At 39.5% G+C, this 23,182-nt stretch overlaps 2 protein-coding genes across 4 annotated transcripts in view; both read right to left on the minus strand.

The window, feature by feature from the left end:
* ccdc88b (coiled-coil and HOOK domain protein 88B) overlaps positions 1 to 10,198 on the minus strand; it is an 89,562-nt gene extending 79,364 nt beyond the window's left edge. Inside the window, exons 1-3 of one of the 2 annotated variants that reach the window (XM_088080996.1) lie at positions 9,975 to 10,198; positions 8,247 to 8,395; positions 5,607 to 5,715 (exon numbers count right to left, since the gene is read on the minus strand). In XM_088080996.1, coding sequence (XP_087937122.1) covers positions 5,607 to 5,715; positions 8,247 to 8,395; positions 9,975 to 10,034 — 318 coding nt within the window. In that variant the 5' untranslated portion in view covers positions 10,035 to 10,198. The remainder of the gene's footprint in view (positions 1 to 5,606; positions 5,716 to 8,246; positions 8,396 to 9,974) is intronic. The other variant, XM_042492797.2, reaches the window with a different exon arrangement.
* A 1,900-nt stretch (positions 10,199 to 12,098) lies between these two features.
* Positions 12,099 to 20,641, minus strand: rom1b (retinal outer segment membrane protein 1b). Of its 2 annotated transcripts, XM_088080998.1 has the most exons (6): positions 20,168 to 20,640; positions 19,890 to 20,045; positions 17,801 to 18,043; positions 16,374 to 16,561; positions 15,178 to 15,424; positions 12,099 to 12,926 (listed from the first exon to the last, which is right to left on the minus strand). In XM_088080998.1, the coding sequence occupies exons 2-6, from the start codon at positions 20,037 to 20,039 to the stop codon at positions 12,684 to 12,686; spliced, it is 1,071 nt and encodes a 356-aa protein (XP_087937124.1). In that variant the 5' UTR covers positions 20,040 to 20,045; positions 20,168 to 20,640; the 3' UTR covers positions 12,099 to 12,683. The 2 variants fall into 2 exon arrangements, with proteins under 2 accessions (XP_087937124.1, XP_042349895.1); XM_042493961.2 differs by having other exon boundaries at positions 19,890 to 20,641.
* Positions 20,642 to 23,182: the final 2,541 nt, after the last annotated feature.

Below are 23,182 nucleotides of genomic sequence, written 5' to 3' on the forward strand. Positions count from 1 at the left end.
GATTATAGGCACTGTATCATCTCACCTGAGCAGAAATAAACATGTTTACAGACTGGTACAAAAACAGTTTGGTTTCTATAGCTGATTTCAACATTCGTGACAACTGTATGAGGGGGGGGGGTATATGAGTCACCCGTTTACATATTATTAAGGCCAAAAGTTATGCATATTTAAGGGAAGCGACAGGCTGTCTGCAAGTCATCATCACAATCTATCAGTCATTCCTCCACAGGTCCACCCTCTCACCAAATATGGTCACACCGGCTCAAACAAATCAAGATGGCGATGGCCAAAGTGCCAAACCCAAGGCTTCAAAATAGCAGTCCACAAACCTATGGCTGATGTCACTGTAGCTGCGTTCGTTATTTATACAGTGTATTGTTTAAAACAGAAAAATACAAATTTTTGATATGAGACATAAAGCATAATGCAAGATTAGAATTTAAATAGTTGCTTAAGCCAATCTCAATTTAAATATCAAAATAAGCTGTTAATGAGCATAATCTGTATGTTTCTATCCTTTTCTGTGCTTGAAAGCATTTCCAATGCGCTGAGCAATAAATGGGGTGATTCAGGACGAGCAGAAGGCCCACCAACACTGTGGTCAGCTTGTTTTATTTCCTGCTTCACGATCTTGGACAAATCTCCTGGCAGATTCTAAATGACGTTTAATCAAGCTGGATGGCAGACGCCTCACACATCCTCCGTCCAGAAACCTGGCTTTCCTGGCAGCAAAAACAAGTATTTTTTCATGAGGACCTTCAGTGCTTTGCTCCTCCTACATTGCCATCTAGTGCAACACCAGAGTATCAGACCGATGACTTCGCTAAAAGAATTTCAGCGGTCACCCGCCTGATACTACATTACTTTTTTTACTTGGTCTACCGAACAATTTTCCTGTTAATTAAAACTGTTTCTGTCAAAGAGCCACACACTGACGTTGGCTAGCTCCTTTCCCAACTGCTCTGAAAGCCTGTTTACATCCTCCTGCGATCCATCAGTGCAAAATCACCAGAAGCAAGTCACAATTACAGCTCTCTCTCTCTGCTGCTGCTTACTGTAATTAATAAACTGTACAGTGAGAAAGGCAATGTACCAAGAGGCAGGCGTTCCCTTCAGCACCTTCATCGTGAGTGAGTTTGGCAAGCATGTGCAGCCAACCTGAAGTTTGTGTTCCTTCAGGGCATGTAGAATATTAGCCACTGCAGCTCTGTGTTGGTCATCGTGCAGCTCATGGTTTATGATGCCAAAAAGACCTGATTAGATATTACATGGAAGCTGCTTCTTTATGTGGTTTGCATGCTATTGTCCTCGCATCAGACAGCCAAAATACATGCTGGCTGGTGTTTGCTTTAGGCTCTCATGCACTATATCTTATACATCATCATTTGGTACGATAGTAAACCCTGCTCGAGTAAGAGATATACAATATGAGTAACACACGGCGCCATTATATGTGCTATGATATGATTCCAGGCCAGTTTCTCTCAAGGTTTCTCTCTTTTTCTGGTGACAGCATGGTAAGAAAAAGAATGAATTAGCCTTTATCCCTCAGTGAAAATATTCTACTGTTGTAGAAAGTCTGAATTTGGAATGACATTTCTCATCAAGCTGCTGGCTGCAGCACTGAAGGGAATTAAAATCCATCTGCAACATTATCTTTTCCAAATTCCATCTTTCTATCAATAATTCCTCTTTATGTTGTTTGGATTGGTGCTGCTTTCTGTTTTACTTGCAGACAGTTTTGATTTTCAATGCGTCTACTGGCTGTCTCGCTTTTCCTTTATCTTTTTTTTTTTTTGCCTTTGTTTGCATGTGCACACCAGATTTCATCTGTAGATTTTTATATTAATTGTAACATGATTTATCGGATGTTCAGAAGTCTTAAAAATATCCCGGCTCAATCTTTAAACGTAGAAGGTCAATTAATTAGAAGGCAAGAGAAATTAACATTTAAAATCCCATTAACCAAAAGCTCTCCATTCAGACGCTTTCAAGACTCTTGAATGGAAAACAATGGAACAGTACAGAATAAAGAATAGAAAACAATAGAACTGAACAAACAGGATAGAAGAATATAATAGACCGCAACTGAATCAAACAAACAGGATAAAGAGAAAAGAAGAGAACAGAACAGTGCCGAATAGAAGAGAACAGACTCAATCAGGATAGACTATAATAAAAAAAACAGCATTAAGGAGCAGGGAAGAGGAACAACAATACAGAACAGATACGAATCAAACAGAATAGAACAAACAAGATAGAATAGAAGGGGACATACAGAATAGAATAGCACCAAATGGAATTGGGTAGAACAAACAGGATAGGATGGATGAGAAGTGAACAAACAGAACCAAATGGATTGAACAGAAAAAAAATGAGCAAATAGAGAAGGATAGAATAAGTGAATACACTGAATAGAATAGAATGAAATGAAAATGGAATAGAAGAGAAGGGATGGGAAGCATAGAACACAAGAAATGAAATAGAAAATATCTGAAATCAACAAATAGAACAGAGCAGAGATGAGAAGACAGCAAATAAATAACAGAGCAGAAGACCAATAGAACAGAACAGAAAATAACAGAATAGAAAAATCTGAACGAAACAAAATAATAGCTGCAGTAATACAGTAACTGTCACACAGATGCTTTCAGATGAACCTATATAATACAGTAAATACTGTAGTTCATATTGTATTTATCCGTATATTCTGCCTTTACGCCTCGATCATCTTACAAATAGCTCAGTATTATTATAGAGCTGAGGTCACAGCAGAGAAAATTAAGTCCTGCTCGGCTGCAGATTGTTGCTGTGGCTTACACTCGCTACTCTCTTGTCATTGTATTTCACAAATACACACACACACACACACACACACACACACAGATACACAGCAAAACGTTGTCAAAAAAAAGCAGCGAAAATCATAACCAAGGTGGAACTGAACGTCCACAGCGACAGCAGAGCCTTTCCTGAGAGCACCAGGTGAAATTTTAGCGTACCACCGCTTGATATCAGCTTCCCAATTATCGCCGGCGTCTTGCGCTCCTCTGCACTTTCAAGGGACATTAGTGATTCACTGAAAATGAGGATGTGAAACCTTGTCGACTCGTGTTCTTGTGTTGTGTGATAACTTAAGCAGCGCATGTTCAGTCCACCTGACGACAATTCAGGAGGTTTTCTTTTGCTGAGAACAGAGGCCTTTGAATCATCCTCCGGGGAAAGAATTGTGTCATTTCCTCCGTGGCCACAGGCGTCTACAATGCACGTTATGAAATGCATGATACTGCTGTTTGATTTTTGTTCACTTTCCGTCCTCAACCCCCCCTAACCACAACTGCAGCTAAAAAATTCAGCTCACCACTCCTCCACTCTTTCCTCGCCCCATTTGCCCGATAATAAGCAGGGACACGTCCACTGAGGACGGAAATTTACCGTGTTTCATCCTCTCTTTCGTGCAAATGCTCCGTCACCCCCCTGCACACACTTCAAAACTTTCTCTCCTTAAGCGAAATATTTGTGTTTTGAGACTGATTGTTGAGCTTCATCTTGTCCTCTTGTTTTTTTCTACCTTACAGCTAGACAACTGCTCCTCCATCACCCCGTCTCCCTCGCCATTTGGTGTGGCCCTGAGTTATGTTTTAGAAGGATATTTTTTTTTACAAGACTTTTCTATTTATAATAAGCTGAGAGTCATTTCAGTAAATCCACAAAAAAACCTGTTACGCCAACATTTTTTCCCTTTTTTTGACGGAAACGCGAGAGAAAGTATATAGAGCTATTCAAGACATCTGTTTAAAAAAACACACATCAAATGCAGAACTAGACCATTTCCAAATGATTGTATAGTCTGTGACTCAGTATTACCTCTCTGTGTGATGACTTAACTTACTGCTGAGATATGAATGCCAGAGTTTGATAAGATATCAAAATATCCAATTAAGCATTGTTGAGGTTTTACTTACAAAGAGATTTAAGTCTGATACTCCAGGAGGTTTCTTTTACATTTTGTGTTTTTATACAGATCAAACTAAACAATACATAACATGTCAATTTTAGATCAGAAATGGTGCTGGGACAATAGGCGGATTTTTGATTTCTGTTTCCTCACATTTCTAATCTTTGTGCTAAATTAAGCTAGCCGACTGCTGTATGTTGTTTCACAACATGAACAGACAGATATGAGACCGATGTCAATGTGATCATCTAATTCTGTGCAAGAATCCAAATGAGCTTATTCTAAAAAAATATTGAAAAAAAAAATCAAATTTAAAAGAATTCAGAGTAAAGGTTACTGACTTTAACAACATGTTCAATGGCAAATTTTTCAAGTTAACTAAAAAGCTAAGAGAAACAAGGAAGACAAATATAAACTTCAAAACCTGCATCAACTACAAATGGCTGGTTATTTGGCTAGTTTTTGATGTGTTACTATACATATGCATTCGGAAATGTTTGACTAAATATTGTCTCCAGCTGGTAACTTGTGAAAATAACATAACATATTTACATATTTTAACCGTTCAGCTGTAAATTGAGACAGTTTGTGACCCAGCTGCCATGTTGCAAACAGTTGAGATGAAAACTAAGCACTATCCATATAGGCAACACAGTAACATAATCTCGACTCATATTTGATTAGCACTGCTTATGAGCAGTGATTGACAGCTGTGTTAGAGGCTCGTCGGCTCGTAGTGGTTGTTCATGTGCGGTAAGCCTATTAGAAACACTGTGAGCAAGCAGATGAACATGATTTCTTTTCACAGAGTATCTGTCTCTTGTACTGCTTTGAGAATATTGTGACGGTTTTACCAAATATGACAAAAAGTTAGCTTTAGAAAAGTTACCAACAGCTTTTAAGCAACACTAAAAGATTTTTTGGACACTCAGCTAATGAGCTGTAAACACAACACAGACAGGTGATCTTTGTTCGCAAACGCTAACACATCCATCAGACAGTCATGTTTCTGTCTACCTGATAATTACAAGTCCAATATACTATCTTCCTTTAGCTCTATTTTTGTCACCAACAACTCCTCAGAAAGATGGTTTTCTCTTTAACAGTTGAATGCTCAAGTTCATTCACCAGCTATTTGATAACACTGCCTGGCATTTGATGCCGGGGTAGTAGCGTATACAGGATTTGCCAAAAGCTTCTCTACTTAAAAAAGCTGCCTGTTGCACCTTAAAACAATGTAAAAGTGCAAAACTTCATGCTATAAAACCAAAACAATGAGCTAAAAGCCGCTAAAAATCTTTATAGGGCTAAGGAGAACTACAACGTTGGATGACAGCTCTCTGTGGTTTCAACACTAAAAATGAGGTACATAAAATAATGCAGTCAAGCAGAGAAAGATAGAAGAATAACTTTGGTTACTTCCGTTGTGGTCAAAACCTCTTACAAATTTTATCTCAGTGATAAAGTGCGTAATTGGACTGAAAGTTCATTATACATTCAACAGATTTCATTCATTTGAGATTGGAAATGTTTAAAACTCTTGAGAAAACCTGTGCATACTCTATTAAATTCTCACACCCTCACATCTGATTTTGCTCCTGATTATCTTCACCTCACCCTCCTCCCCCCTGTGACTCTCCCCTACCTGGTAGAAGGCTCTGATGTGTCGGTTTAAAATGGAAAAGTTCTGGACTCTCAGCATGTGATCATCTCTCCCGCTGTCGTACAGCCTCTCCACCTTGGGGTTTGGGTCTCTGAGACGAACACAGAAAAGACACGTTGGTGTATTTACTGCAGGCTGATCAAACAGCCCAGTGCCACGACTCTCCAGCGGAGACATTCTCATGCAACGGTGCATTTAAGCAGAGTGAATAAAATTTTAATGAGCTTGAGAAGCAGGCTGTGAGAATCCACATGCAATTATTTGTTGAAATAAGGAGGCTTAGGTCAGACCAAATTAATCAACTGTTCAGCAAATACTGACTAAGATCTTGTCTGTTGAGGGAGAAAGGGTTTAATTCTGCTGAAGATAAGGAAATTTGGCTAAGATGACGAGCATGGTGGCACAAATGCACATCTTCATTTGATGAGTCACTGGAAATCTATAGCAAATATGAACCGGTCCTACATTTGTGCCATTCTTTCACACAGGTTGCAGAACAATGTGAGGTTTCAAAAGGAAATGTGAAGGAAGTTACATCAAATCTTCTGCAAGTACAAAACTAAGAGTCTAAAGTCATGCTAGCAGCTCTGTGAGGCTGTCCTGAGCAAAAGGCTAATACTAGCATGCCAAAAATAACAATAGTAACATGCTTACCATGTTTACAAGCTTATTTTAGCACAGTAAAATTTGTTAAAAAGAAATAAACACAAATTAATGTCATTATTTTTCAGGTTTTTGGTCATAAAACAAAATGCTGTACCAATGTCGACTAGATGATGACAAAAGATAAGCGACGCTTTGAGGCTGTACTGAGCTAACAGCTAATGCTAGCATGCTAACGATGATGCTGACATGCTGTTGTTAAAGTTAATGTTAATAGTTTTACAGGTATTCATAAAACAAAGTATTGGACATATAACAATATAACAATGTCGACCAGATGATAGCTAAAGATGCTAGCAGCTCTGTGAGGCTGTACTGACCTAAAGGCTAATATGAGCATGCTATCAAGCACAATGCTAACTTGCTGTTGTTAAGAAGGTATAATGTTTATCATGTTTACAATATTAGTTAAGCATGTCAGCATGCTAACATTTGCCAATTAGCACTATATGCAAAGTTAATGTCAATCATTTTGAATGTATTCGGTCATAAACACAAAGAACTGGACATAAAAATGTTGCTTAGATTAGCTACAAAACTAATGGTTTTAAAACCGTGCTAGCAGCTCTGAGAGGCTGCACTGAGCTAAAGGCTAATACACAATGCCAACAATGACAATGCTAACAAGCTAATGTTTACAGTGTTTGCCAGCTGAATTAGGCATGCCAGCATGCTGACATTTGATTATTAGCAATAAACACATTTATCTGTAGGATTTATGGGGATATATTGGCAGAAATGGAATATAATAAAATAAGTAGCCATATGTTTACTTTAGTGCATAAAAAAAGAAATAAGAATGAAAATAGGAATCCTCGTGTTGTCGTTACCTTGAATTGAGCCATTTCTATCTACATACAGAGCAGGTCCTCATCCAGAGTCTGCAATGTTGTTCTACAGTATCCAAGAAGGGACAAACCAAACAGTGGCTCTAAATGGGACCATTACTGTTTCAGCTACTGCAGTTAGCAGCCCCTCTGCGATGGTCAGCGTTGGAAAAATATTGCTTTTTTTTATGTGTTTATTCAGGGACCTCTGGTTATTTTATCATAATAATAGGACATATTTGATATTCGATTTAAAACCATGCAAATCCGCCATGTCTGTAATTTGTTAAGTAAAAATTCCAGGGCAAATTACCTTCCATATTTCTGCAAACACAGAGGTCATGCTAGGGACATGAGAGAAGATTCAGCTGGTTGTAATCTGCAATCCTCAATGCTAGATGCCACTAAATCCTGCACACTGCTCCTTCAGTGTCATTAGTTTTTCAGGTATTTGGTCAAAAAATAAAAAAATGTACAAATAAAAATGTTGATCTGAAGATAGCACTGGATTAGTCCTACGTGCTAGGGATCACCAAATCTATATCCTAAATACTATACTACCTACTATGACTGCATGTCCCAGATTTCATGGTGATCTGTTCAATAGTTGTGGAAACATTAAAGAACATAAATGTAAATCTCGGTGGTGGCTCTAGAGGAAAAGTCTAGGTAACAACAAAGTCATTATGATTCATTCTCTGGGGAACATGACTGTCTGTACAAAATGATATTTAAATTCCCTAGAAGTATGTCACTAGCATATCTTAAAAAAAACAATTCATATTATTTGAATGCTTTTTAATGGCTCTTCACTCCAGAATTGATTTTTGGTTTAATTGGAGAATGGGTTGTGGGCACATTTTTACATTTTTTTAACCTAATAATAAAAGCCAAGGCCAATGTTTGCAACTGACTGCAAGGTTACACAAGTTTGCATTTTCAGTTTTCTACATTAAAATGTTCTACAAAAGGCAGAAAACTAGCAATTTAGACTTTTTTAATTTTGTTTTCAAATTCAAATGGACCTCTTGCTTTACAGATTGACTGAGAAATTTCCACACGTTCATCAAATTAGGTCTTATTTTCTTATGGCTGCAAGGCTATGAAACAAGAATGTATTGATCAGTCTTACATGACCCTCATGATCTCATTGAGGAAAATCCCATTGGTCAGCCTCATGTAACGATCCCGGGCACTCTGGGAAATTGAGTTTACTTCCATGTACTGGCTGTAGAGCGGGAGGCCGTCCTGACTCTCAACCATCTTCTCAAACAGTTGAACCTGTGAGAGACGGGGAGGGAATATGCGTGTGAGTATGTGTGCAGAAAAGTGTGGCATGAGTGCACTGTAAAATAATAACTGACACATCTCTTGTACCACAAATCGATCCTTAATTTTTCCCAGGAGATCGTACTCAGAGGCAGGCAGAATTGCATAGTGAAAGCTTGGCTAATAGCAAACCAATTTTAACACTGTTGTTTTTCATTGTTCTATAGTCATTTCATTGTGCAATTATCATTAAATTCAGAATTAAATGTGTAAACAAATAAGTTATCTTTGGAGGCTTTTACAAAGATAGATATTAAGTGTACATAAATAAACACTAACAGTAATATTTACTTGTTTTTTTCAAGGCAGTCAGTTTCCTCTTTTTTTTTTGAGCAAAACCAATTCGTCAAATTTTACAGTGTGTCTAGCAGGAGGTGGACAAAGAAGGAAGACAGAGACAGGAGCAGAAAGAGGCACAGAGAGAGAGAGAGAGCAAGAGCGAGAGAGAGAGAAGGGGATGGAGAGGTGCAAACATTTTCACACAGGAAGCCACTTGAGTCGGTGCACCTGTCTGGACAGGTGGAATCTGTGCTCTCACACTGGGAAGCACTTCACAGAGACAGGCAGCCAAGCAGGACAGCAGCCAAGGTCTCTCTCTCTCTCTTTCTGCTCAGAAAAGCGGTGCCAATGCAAACTGCAATATAATGAGGTTTATTCCCACCTGCACCTTCTAAAAACTGCACCGTCTGTAAACACAGAAACAAGCTTGAATTGGTTCGACTGATAAGGTGAAGCAGAGCGACTCAGGACCCTGAGCGACAGGATAAACAGGGTGGCAGGGTTACAGTGGACGTCCTTCAACATATGTGGAGCTCTCGTGTCAGTGAATAACTGCCCCGAGTGACCCCAGAGCAAACACCAAAGCCCGGCCTGCTGCAGGCATCCTGTTGAACCTGACCTCTGACCCTCGCTTTGGAAAAGGGCAACAACACAGATATCCCTTCAAGGTTCAGAACAATATCACATTATATTATAAACACTGTTCATTTACCAGAATGAGAGGAATGATCCCCCTGGGCTGATGCACCCCCCCATATGGAAAACCCAGCTGGAAACCCAGTCTGTCACAACTGCAACAAATCCTCTACTGGTTTTACTCTTGAACACATAGACGATAACTTTGTATTATTTTCAAATCAGAAACAGCCCAAGGACACGGAAGTGTCAAAGCTTTAGTAGAGAAAAAAAGCTGGTCATTAAGAGGCAAGGGAAGCTGCCAAAAGGAGAAGTAGGGTGTTTGTTTTGCTGTACACACAGTCAGAAAGCAGTATCTAGGCTATTTTTTTGCTGTTTATTAAACGCCTACTTTTATATTTAATCTGGTGAATGGAATTGGAAAGCAGGCTGCTCCAAAAGATACCATGTCATAACCTATTTGCGACTGGTAATAATGTTTTACTGCACTGCTGGTCATTGTCCAAGGCGAATTTCTACGGAGTTTCCACAAAAACCCTGTTTTATTCTCCTCTCTGTGCCGCTAAAAATTATGACCTTTTCTCTAACTGGAAGTGATAAATGATAAATGACATACCCATTGCGCCAACGCACTTTCCATGAATTCCTCTATTATCTCCATGATGTTAGAGTCCATTGTTGTGACACGAAAGGGACACTAAACTGTGAAACACTACAGAAGACGGCTAATTAACAAATATCACCAACAATGTCATGAATCAAACACAGAGGATCCATCTCGCGTCAAGTGAAGTAGTTTGACATTTGTGCGGCCCTTCCCCTCCCTCCACCCCGCTGTCTCTTCCTCTCTGACTGTGACAGTTTCATTGCAAAACCACACCGGAATTTTCTAAAACGCACGCTGCTTTTTTTTTTTTTTTTTTTTGTTAGCCGACGTCTTAACACGCCCTCCATACAACGGTTTACATACACAAAGATCTTTAAATACACACATGATCGTCAATATACAGAAAAATGTCAAAACTTACACGGGGTTTTGTGCGTAGAGACAGATAATCTCGATTTTTGAGCGCTGGAAATTTGGGCCTCATTTTCTGTGGTGCGTTTTAAACAACATGACCACAGGCCTGTTTTTTTACACTCGGCGCATTGTGAATGAATGACGTCTGTGTGTATTGAACGGCTGGGTGAAAATGTGTCTGCCCTGTAACACTTTTTTTCTCTGTGAAAATGACAAAAGATTAGACTAGAGACCTTAAAGATGTCAAAAGTGTAGTTTTACCAGTTTACATTCATGTTCAAGCCAATTCAAGTGCTGTCCAATAGCAACCTCTGGTGGTGTATATGAAAGTTTCTAACTGCCCATTTAAAAATGATGCATTGCATCATTCCCATTAAATAATCACTGGGGGGAAGTGTAACCAAGCAGGGCTACTTTTTTTTAGATGTTGTACATTCTGCACAGTATTTTAGAAAATCACCTCTCAGTCTGCAGCATAATATGTGACATTTTGTAGACACTCATTCTAGCCGTGATGTGGGGTTTATGGAGTTTTTTCACAGCAGACATCTTGACTTGTCACAGTAGAAAAAGCACAGGTGAGACTGATAATATTAACGATGGCTCAGTGTCCCAGTGAGCTATTCCAGTGAGCCAGCATGGAGTACAGCGGGGCCTCCCCTCAGCTGAACATCATTAATGTTACTGAATGCACCAGTGCTTTTCTACCATGACATGTCAAAATGTCTGTGGTTCAAAGGTCTGTTGTATTTATATGTACCAGTTCCTATCCAAATATGTAACCAGTTGGTTTATAGATTACTACTAATGTTGTATGTATAGAGAGGTTTCAGTTGGTTACAGAAAATCTTGAATTTGTAAGAACTGACAATGAAAAATTGCAAAGATCTTCTTTATTTTCTATTTTAAATGTGTATTCATTCATTCACTTTCATGGATTTATATATCCACTGTTTTATCTAAGAAAACTAAATTAAAAAACCTTTCTTAAACCACATCATTTAAAATACGCTTTGAACAATACCTGTTAGAGATCTTATTTGCAAACACTCCCTACTGCTGCTGTTGTTCTATTTATCTGCATTTTTTCCCTAATGTTTTTGTTTTAAATATTATTTTATTTTGTTTTAATTATTTAAGATTATTTATTCATTTATTTATTTGTTTATGGGTTGTTGGGTTTTTTTTCGGACATGATTAAAACTGAAATCAAACTTTCAGTCTCTGTTTTGTAATCAATATTAATAAAGACCATGTCTATGCAATCATGTTATTGTTATTAATAAAATAAAACATTCATTGAAGTTATTCTGTGATAGACTTTTATTTAAGAAGAATAAGCACACAGTGCAAGGCTAGGACAAATCACAGTATTATATTCTTTGCAAATAAAAAGCACTTAAAAACTGCTTTTGCTTCATAAAATAACCTCCAGCATGTATGGGTGTGTTGTTCCTGTATGAGTGTGTCTCTGTGCGCTGGCAGTGTGTGTGAGCTGATACTGCTTGTGCAGCAGTTCTGGGATTAACCACATCAGGATTATCAGATTGTTTCAGAGCTGCCAGAATAGACAAGATGACAGCTTCATATAGGGCACCACACTCACTCGTGCACACATACGCACACACACGCGCGCACTTAATCCGACTCTCCTTGCTGAACTCAGATAACCCATACTCGGGGAATTTGCGACGTACAAAAGGAAGCCGACACTACAAAGCAGTCAAAAACTTCTACCTTTAATATATAATTCATGTGACATTTTAACAGGTTCCTAAGCATTTCATTGCAGTTTAGTACAAACTCTACAGCCGTGAGGTGAATAATACAGTGCACATGGGATGAACTTCAGCATCATGTGATTTAACAACTTTGAGCCAAATGTCAAAAAGCATTTAATACACGTGTGTGTGTGTGTGTGTGTGTGTGTGTGTGTGTGTATGTATGCGTGGGTGAATGCTAAATCCCTTTAAACTGAATGTACTCTCTTCTAGATAAAATAAAAGGTACTACACATCTCCTGAACAGATTCTCTGATGGTTACACATCCACGAGGACCTGCACAGAGGAGATGTTTGTTTCAGTGTCTGTGCAGGGCTTGATAAGATTCCCTATTTGTTGCCTTGTTTTGGCTGTGTGCGAGGACGCTGCTGCATTGGATGGAATGTAAATCAAGTCTAACATGTCAAAACACAACAGGTGTTTTACCCGCCACCTGCCAACTCACACCACCAAGAAACCTCAAACACATCCCCTCCCCTGAATCCCTTCTTCCTCAGCTCATATTTAAAGATTTTTTCCCCTCTAACTAGCAGGAGCAGGGGTTGCAGCTTTCTCTGCGTCTGCAGCCTCAGAGGAGCCTTCGGCAGCACTGGGGTCCACCTGTCCAAACTTTAGCATGGCAAGGGCTTGGACTTTGAGGTCCTCAAAGGTGTCCTTCACACCCTTCTCCAGGAGATAACCCTCACTCTCGTCCTCTGGGTTCTCCAAAGCCATGGCTGATTCCACAGCCGTCTGCAGGTAGCGCAGGCTCAGAATAACTGACAGCTAGACAGAAAAAAAACAATAAAATGATCACAGAAGGGAGAGGTTTTCCTTATCATTTGAGAGGTGTCGTAAGCTGCACAGATTGAACAGAAAAAGTTACAACATGACCTGCATTGCTCAGCAGGCCCTGGACTGAACTCGGTTTGAACTTTTTGCACTTGTACATCAACTCTTTGCCTGTTGGGCTACTTGCTCACATATTTCCTTTTTGTGTGCTCTGATGAATAATGGGATAAGATGTTTGCTGCTTTTTCTTTTTCTCTTCTCTCTTCTTTGTACTAGAACTGAGCTGCCATGCTGTACCAGAACAATTATCATCAACTGATGTGTGGCAATAATAATAAAGTATCACGTATCAAGTAAAGCCCCCTAAGGCAAATTGTAATTTGTGATATTGGGCTATTTAAATAAAATTGACTTGACTTGAATCATATCAATAATTACTGAAAGAATTCGAGCATGAAGATGAGTGAGTCATTTTGAATAAGTATTACAAACATTAACACTTTTAATGAACAGTGGGTTAGGGACTGTGTAGTCTCACATCATATTTAAATTTTACTTCAGGCTGCCTTTGCACCATATTAATACACATTAAGATTAAAAGTCCCCCTCCACTCAAAAATGTGTTTTTCTTCTGTTTGTCTCATAAAATGTCTGACTTTGACTATACTTATATCAGTACAAAGTTTGTCAGTAGAGAGGTGTTTTACATCCCTCTACTGAAGGGGACAATGTCTTTGCACTTCCCTAAAATCTAAGATTCAAGTGTATGCTGGGAAAATTAGATTAGGTATGCCACTAATATTAACGCCAACTGCTGTGTCTGACACAGGAATCATGTATATCAATGGGGGGCATACTTCGAAACAACACTAAGTTAACATAAGCATAGTGAAAGTTTTAACAGCAAACATGGTTGTGTGATGTTGAGGCAAATTAAATTAAAGCTTTGTTCCACTAATAAAACCCATCATTGCAGATATTATTGTATGTGCGTATGTGTAAATGATGCAATACAGTGCATATAACACTTGAATCGGGAAGGCTGCAATCATGTATCCAATGCACTGATGAGAGTAAAGAAGGAAGTAGTACAAAGAGCCAAAGTCTGCGAAAGGAGGCAGATTTGGGTGGTGGGTGGGTCAAACACACACAGGAATTTCACCCAGGAGATCGGTGTTTGTATCCTGTGTGCAACTAAGTAAACTTGGGTTATGTTAAGGTACGTTATCACTACGTTTCTTCTCCTAAACCTAACCTACATGACTATATCTAACTTCATGATGCCCAACCATGTTTCCTAAATCTAACCTACTTAACTTTCCATTAAGTATGTAACGTGAAAACGCCATTTGCCATTCGAATGCAAATGTGTATATAAACCATTTTCAGTGTTTTCTTAACTATTATTTTGGAAAACTATGTTTGACAATATATTAGTATTTTTACATAAAAAAGTGTCTGGATGAAGACTTCAGGGTTAAGGTCAGGGTGCACTTTCCTAAAATTTTTCTAAAAGCTTAAATTTAAATTCCTACACACCTTCCCCACTAAAATAACTTTCATACAATCCCTTGCACAAAATGGGTTCACATCTCCAGAGTTTGAGAGTAAACACCGCTGCAGTCCGAATAAAAACGAAACAAAAGAGCTGTGACACAGTCAGCGCTGTAAAACATATTTTCAGTTTTATCTCCTGCTTCCTTTTCCCTCTCTTGCTTGATCTTGCAGCTACATGATTCAGAGCAGGTTTTTGGCTTTTGCTTGAAAATCAGACGTTATCTACAACTCAGCTTGAGGCCTCGTTAGCTTTCTGCACGGCAGCCATCCATCCCCATCATGGTGGACTAGAAAAACAGCCGTACTGAGCTGCTGTGTTTAAAAGAATAGATTGTTTGGCTGGCTTCAGGCAGTGTGGTAATGATGCTCTGTTAAGCATGTGTATGGGTGTCCTGTTCTGGCCGGAGGTCCTGTTTGTTATTTGAAGAGAACGCGTAGTCGATATTGTGATTTGACAAAGGAGTGAAAGTACATGTCTGATTAAAAGACAGAAATCAATGTGTGTCAGTGAGGGTTTCTTTCTCTCGGTTGTCATGGCACCAAGAGACAACTGTTAATTCAAATTCAGGGGGTTTTCAATGTGTGAGTGTAATTCTGGTGCCTGGAGAAGCAAATATCACAGTTTTATTCAGTTAAATGAACACTGTGTCTCGGATAAATACTGTATTTTCCCACCAGTACATCCCACCTGTATTAGGATGACTGACAGCACGCCAGGACCAGTTGAGTTCATCAGCTCCATGTAGTAGTCGGTCAGAGCCTGCCTGCAGCCACGGTTGTACAGGTTGAGTTCTTCTGCTTGGTACTCGTAGTTGTAGTGAGCGTTGTTATCTGTCAGGTGGTACTGCAGGCAGGGGCGAGGGGAAGCAGGGTTACAGCAGCTGAAAGGAACGCCATCCAACAGGAAACGGCCGTCCACATTACTCCTGATACGACTGGAGAAAACAGATTCGAAAAAAAGTTAGAAATGGGAGAAGAGTAAGAGAAGAGAGAAAGAAGAGAAGAAAGTTAACCCTTTGAAACCTGAAAAAATATGTGAATTTGTAAAGAATACAAAATATAGGAAGAAGGCAATAACACGAAAGAAGACATGACCAAAAAATTATCAAGAAAGTTAGTAAAAAGTACAAGAAAAAAAGAGACAGAAAGAAAAGAAAAGCAAAGAACAACAATAAAGGAAATGACCTGGCAAAAAGGTGCTTAAAAATCCTAATTTTGTAATATAATTTTCAGATCATTATGAATGTAGTTTTTTTCCCTAGCCTTTTTTAATTTTTTCCCTCCATATTTGTCCTTAACTTCTTAAAAACAATTTTCTAAAGTCACTAATTTCTTGCAATTAATAAAACATCTATTACCAAGATGCTCATTGCCTTGTTTTTGAAATAAATTGCACCAATTTGTTTAGAGTTCAGAGGCTGAAATACTTGTGAAAGGCATCTGAAAGAAGCACAAGAAAAGTGATATCCCTCCAGGTTTAAAAGGGTTAAAGGCCTGACTGAGAGCTCAATACACACTTAACATTAGTGAGAAATGAGCAGCGCCTCTCTACAAGTGCCATCACGTCATAACCTTTCAGTTTACTCATTCCTTTTCACTTATTTCATCTTTTACCAACCTTTCTCTGCCTGCTTCACGACCAACCTTTCCATCCATTTCTGTCATCCTCATCAAAAGTAAAGGCCAGATCTATTTTTAATACCCCCAACTTCACATCATCCTCTTCCTCCATCCGTCCTCTATAACTTATTGTTTGACCTTTTTGGATGTGAAGTCTAGTCATCTGTCATTCATCTCTGTTTTCTCTTCCTGTATGGCTCTCATCAGTCCAGTTTCCTCTCTCCTCCCTGCATCTCATAACTCGCTGTGCTTTGATTCACTCACTCCTTGACGTCCTTGGAGGTGAAGTCCAGGTATCTGTTGCTGACCCACTGAACTTCAAACCAGTCCTTGAAGTTGTTGTTTCCACAACAGCGAAACTCCATCTGCAGACGATCGATGGTCTCTTTCTGGAAACAACGCCCCGGCACATCTGTGTCCTTGTAAAACCGAATACCGTTCCTGAGGCCAACCTGACAGTAGAGAGAGAAGAATGAAAGAGAAAAAAGGGGATGTTTCATTCAGTGTTTTATTGTGCTGGATAAAGACGCAGCTGTGTTCTTTTTCTAGACAGACAGACATAAGATTGAGATTTTAGTCTAATTTGAAACCTGTTTTATTAAATGATGTTTGGTTTGCTGGAAATATTATTTCACATTGTAAATCAATTTTGACAATTCTTAAAAATACGAACACTAACAATTTTGAGGGCTGATTTTTTTCAGCATTTAAACAAGGGCATAAGTTTTAATCCTACACTATATTGTAGGGTAATACATTTAAAGTGTGTAAGATTTAGTGGCATCTAGCTGTGAGGTTGCAGATGCAACCAACTGAAACTCTTTTGTGTGCAGAGAATATCGAAAAACTACGGTGGTCAATGCAAAAATGCTAAAAACGGCAATGGCCCGATCTAGAGCCAATGTTTGATTTGTCCATTTTGGGCTGCTGTAGAAACGACATGATGGACTCTGTGGAAGAGGACGAAAAGGTATAGCTGCGGTTGGAACAGCTATGTGACTCGCCCATTGTCTGTCCATGACCAGCCCCCTTCACTTGGTCTGAAAGCAGAAAGTTAGTGTATAGCTAGCTATGAAGTGCTAGGTTAATAAAGAGGCAGTTAAAGATGGGATAAGGGTAATGATAATGGTTGCATTTCATTACTTAAAAGGTAAATCAGGTCATCATGTATAATGAATAAAGCAAATAGATAAAGTGGAGTATTGGTATGTTTGGCCAAACATTTAGTACTGCAAGTTGCATGGCTAAAAAAGGCTCATTATATGCTAATGAAAACCGTTATGAATATTATATTTCATATCTGCCAATAGATGCCTCTAAATCCTGCACACTGGACTTTAATGAATTTGAAATTTCAGAAAATTGTGAATATTTTCTGTTATACCGATAAATGCACATGTTTTGTTCTGGTTATAAAATTTTGTTTCTTTCTTTTTTTTAAATTCCTATCCGCATCTATTGTTCAACTTGCAGGAGTATGAACCTTTTCTCAGCAGCCTAAACCCACTTAACTCACTTACATTTTCATCTTTTATTTTAGACAGTTGTCTGTCTCTCTCAGCCGCAGCAGCTTTAGGTTTTGTTTTGTGTTTTCCATGAGGATCAGAAAACGCCATCCTGTCATCACAAGGCCATACTGATCTACCCTTTCACCTGACCTCCTCCAATCATTACTAGTGACTCCCACCCACCTTTAGGGACTCCTCCAGGCGTCCCTGCAGGGCAAAGCTGAGCACCACAACAGTAAGGAGCAGGACACACAGCACTGCAGCTACAGCAAACCAAGCCAGCAGGAAAACTTTCCAACGGGGGAAGCGGGTTGCATCCAAGGAGTCCTGACACACGCGGCTGGCAACCCAGTTGGTACCAATGGAGGCCAGGCCCACCATCATCAGGATGTTGGGCACCACATGGATCTCTGTGTTGTCCATCACCTCGAGGAAGAAGAGAGCACAGTCAAAGATAATACCAGCCACAGGAGCAGCAGCCAACTGCAAGTCACTTTGTCATTTCCTCTGCACTCTTTAGCAAGTAATAATCCTGCATTCAATTAGCCTTATCTATTCTAAAAATTACCTTGGCAGCCAAGAGATTCAATTAGCTGCTGATACGCTGGATGCAAAGGCTACTACGGCAGTGTGATGACAAATTTAATTCATTGCCCTGGTTACAGAAAAGTCAATTATAGACTGAGTTTATTATTGGCAGAGTATTCAGAAGCCTGGCAGCCATAAAGGGCCTTTGCCCCATTGTTGTTTTAAAAATTACCATTAAGAAACTCAGCTCATGCCGGCCACTTGTAACATCATCATTCTGCAATCCAGCTGGGTGAGTTTAGGACAAAAATTTTGGAGATGTGGACTAATTATTTTTGTCAAACATCTGCACAAGTTAAGTATGTAGAGTGGAAAACAAACTACCTAAATGATGTATTTGCATTTTCAGCTCTTGTGAATTCTGTAAGATCATTCCTGATACTACTCTGTTGGTCACATCTTCACACTGGGCTTTTGCTTTGACAAAATTAAATACATTTACACCATAAACTGAAGCAGAAAATGCAGAACTTGTCAGTTCGCAAAATTAAGTGTTTAATTCCTCTTAACTTACAGTGTGATATTGTTGTATGAATCAGTAGCCTACATATAAAATACTACTGGTTCCTACTAGTAGCCCACTTACTAGTTAATGTAGTGGAACAAGGGAATAACTGGGGATTTCAAAGGATAAATGACTTGGGGCCTGTTCTGTGAGTGTCTTTGGAAGTATTGGACACCGATGTGATATGTTAGAGGAAAGGCAACGACTAACTAACTACTAAAAAGTGATTTTGAAACTAAACAGATACAGGTGTCCACTAACAACTGATCAGATTTTTTAGAGCATAACCCAAATGTGAAAGGAACAAGAAGTGAATTTTCCCAAAATCCTGCCTCCCCAGCATGGTTGGGACAGTGGGTAAGGTCAGTTGAGACACCTTGCTCTTTTTATAAAGAAAAATACTGCAGTTTAAATTTGAACACCTCATAGTTACAATGCCATCTCACTAATTTATTTGAGAAATGTTGCTGAAAATGCATAAATCGGTGCATAAACATCTTATTGCAGGGAATGAATTGTTTGTTTTTTTCAAAATGTTCTGATGGAGAAACGTAACTTACACCCTTTTTTACACTAACTCAATAAGACTTTGCTGCACACTAGATATCATGGAATCTCTCATTGGAGATCAATTACTATCAGCATGTGTTCATGGCCTGCAGCTTTCCTGTGCAGCTCACTGGATATCAATGCCTGCAACCTGCTCAAATCGATCAGAGATCAATCCAGCCCAACGACCAGCAGATTGGACAAATGCACCGTTCTCGTAGAGGTCAAAACCTCAACATGCTGGTCACGTTACCTAAATTCAATACACATTGAACCCCCAAGACTTTGGAAAAAAGTGTTGATTTTTACAACAGCCTTTTAAAATCCTCACAACTTTACATGCACGAGTGCACCTAAGTGTCACTGTTTGCATGTTTACACTGTCTGCTGCCTGTTTGTATTTGTGGATTAAAATGTAGAGCTAAGTTTAAATAAAAGTCACAGATAAGCGACAGAACAGCAGACTCAGTCAACAACCATCAGCAAAGGCAAAGGTCTGAACACATAAACCTATGTTTGTGTAACTTTGAATAAACGCCATGTGTTTTCCACGCCATTGTTTTTAAGCCCCCGCGAGTCTCTTAAGTTGCATAAATTTGTGTGCACATGAGAGTATTTCCCTCTCTCTACCTCGGCCCTACGGAGCAGCTCCGTCTTAAGGTAAACACCCAGACAAAAGATGATGGCCCCCCACATCACTGCCATCCAGGACAGCAGCCAAAGGCCCTGCGCCAGGCGCACCCGCCGCTGCTGGGTGAACTTTATCTTCAGCAGCACCATGGCTCACTACCATGCAACACAAAGACAGAAGAGAAGAGTAAGAGAAGGGCAGCAGTACAGTTCAGTCAATTCTGGTCAAAAAATGAGATTCAATCCAGAGGAGGCCAGCTGCATGTAAAGCAACAAACCCAATAGAGGTCACAAGAGGGGGTTTTCAGAGTCGCAGAAACACAGTGGTCAATGCGGGCCTTGTTGTTTGGTGAGTTATTAGCAGGTTGAGCTCATCTAAGTTGTTCCAGGTGGAGGGGATAAGCAGGTAGATCCCTGTGTTGGTAAAGGACACAGTCGACCTCAGAGGATAATCCAAAAGCTTTCACTCAGATGCTGAAATTGTCCCAAAGATTTTAATTTATAATCCAAGTCAGTGCAGAAAAACCATGAGAAAAAGTATAATAATTATTAAATAACAAAGTATGGAAGACAAGAGGTATTCCTTTTTTCCAGAGATGACAGGTTTTCTCCTCAAGTTAATTGTTCACTCCGCTGTAGCCCCCCCTTCAAGCTGATTTCTTCCTCTTGACGTGATGTTGTCTTTTGATGGCGCCCCTCTGGGTCTTTGCGTGTGCAGCGACCCCCTAAACCACTGTTCCCATAGTTGGAGGATGCAGAGACTGGCCAAAGAGAGAGTTTGGAACCGTAATCCCTCCAACAGAGTCCCTGGGATCCTATTAAAGTCCAGGGGCCAATGGGAAAGCAGGACAGTGTCTGATCAGCAAAGTTGTCATGATGGACACGTAGTATGAGAGGGACTATTGGACTGTTATGACAGGTGGACTTACCTGAAACCAGCACAGGCTGGACTCTATGGATGCCTCAGAGGCAGAGTAGATATCAGGCACAGTTCGCTGAGGCTAAATATCGTCATGCGGGTGTGTGGAAACATGAGTAAGCATATCTGATTTACCGTCAGTAGTACCGAATGTGTAAATTGTGTAATAAGGCAAAGATAGGAAGTAGGTGGAACGAGGGATGATGTTAAACAGGCCCAAAATTCCTCTCACACACTGGCAAATGTTCTGTGTTGGAAAGAGTATTCAAAACATTTACTTAAGTAAAGGTACCAATACCAAATACTCCAAGCAGAAGTCCTGCTATCAAAATCCTATTCAAATTAAAGTACAGAAGTATCATTAGCTGAATGTACTTAAAGGAACCAAAAATATGTATTTTTCGTCTCACCTGCAGTGCTATGAATCATTCTAGACTGTTTTGTGCCAAGTGTTGGAGATATCGACCATAGAGGTGTCTGCCTTCTCTCGAAATAATGTAACCAGATGGCACTCTGCTTGTGGTGCTCAAAGCGCGAAAAAAATACATTTGAAAAACTCAACAGCAATGTTGGTTTCCCAAAATTATGACCCGGTTAATCCACAGACCTTGTTGTGAGCAGTTTTATGTAGGAACTATTGTCTTTCTATTAAACTAAACCCACCAACCATGTAACTGTGCAGGAGGAAGCATGCATCTACTCATGGACAAGAGGCTCATGCACAAAGCTAGATGTAAATATTAATGGCGTCCTCCATATCTAAGCTGTAACGTTAAGGCCCAGACACACCACACTGACATTAAAAAACTAGCAGCGACAAAGCCAATGTTTGCGTCGCCTCTCGTCACCTCACGTTGTGTCACATCATCTCATGTCACCACACGTTGTCAGTCTTGGCCAGAAAATTGCACTTGAACACACCACAAAGACGACAAACAACGGCCAACCAAAATGCATGTTTTCTCCTACGTGAATGGCAATAACTCTCAGCACGAGTCTAACATCGACATTCAAAAAGGCAAACCAGAAGACCGTCTTAACTCGAGTTAGCCATTAGCACATTAACAACACAATCTAATGGTGAAAGAACCAATTTACTGTGTGCCTGTAAACAACAATACAAACCATCAGGAAATATTTCTGCAGCTCAAAGTCTAAAGAATAATAACCTTACCTTTAATATCAAGTTTGTTTCAATCTCACTCCCTCTTGAATTTAGGCATTTGTTTACATTTCTCACTTATGTTTCCCTTCTCGGCTGAACGGCTAGGATGCCAGTTCAACACGCTAAAAAAATTATACAAGGGCCAACAGACGCTCACCAACAGCCTAACACTGACCGTCAGCCCACTCGTGTGTCAGGGCCTTTCGCTAGCTCAGGGGTGCTAGGTGAGCTAACAGTAGATGCAGGTTTTCTTCTTCGTGGTGATACGGTCGGCTGGTATAGTTCAGTAGACAATAATAGTTTCTTTATAAAACTGCTCGCAACAATGTGTGTGGATTTTCTTGAGGAACCAGTTCACAATTTCAGGAAAGAGACATAACTAAAGTTTTTCAAATGTAGGCCTATTTTTTGGGACCACAGCACCACAAGCTGAGTGCCCTTCAGTTATGTTATACTGAGAGATGGTGGACATCTCTACAGCCGATATCTCCAACACACTGCAACTTACACCAAAACAATCTAGACTGATAAATAGCAATACAGGAGAAATTAAAAACATGTATTTTTTATTTTGGAATGAACAGCCCTTTTAACTATGGCTGTCAAAAAAAATGATCTGGAGTGGAAGTATAATGTAGTATAAGATAGAAATATTCAAGTATTATTCTGCAATCAAAATTGTACTTCAGTGAAGCACTTGAGTTGATGTACTTAGTTACTCGCTACTACTGCAAATGTCACCTTTAATGAACCCAACTTACTGACCCTGAACCTAATTGCATTCAAATTCTGCATTTGTCTGTTCCAAGTTAACAGAGCTGAAAATCTGCACTTACAGTATTTATGATGTGGCATTACATGTGACTGTATGAATAAATGTCAAAAAGAAAAAGACCACATATCCACTGATTAATTTATTGGATGAAATGAGGTGAAAATTGTCCCCAAAATGATCTCAGGGATTTTGTGGGGGATGGCAGCACAGGCTGTCTCATGTGAAGTGAAAGTAAGACAATAGACAGAAGCGCTTGTGTGGGATTATCTATGCAATGCAAAAGGGAGGGAGGTTGGTGAGGCTGGATCAATAGGATTAAACTGTTATTAAACGTATTTATGACAGCTTGAGTCAGTCAGGTTGAAGCCAGTCTCGTGTTACTTTACAATGCACCAAACAGAAAACTAAATCAAATGCTCACCACTTATGCATTA

The sequence above is a fragment of the Plectropomus leopardus genome, chromosome 8 (genome assembly GCF_026936395.1).
Source record: "Plectropomus leopardus strain MGB_pleo_1.0 chromosome 8, ASM2693639v1, whole genome shotgun sequence".
NCBI lineage: Eukaryota > Metazoa > Chordata > Actinopteri > Perciformes > Serranidae > Plectropomus > Plectropomus leopardus.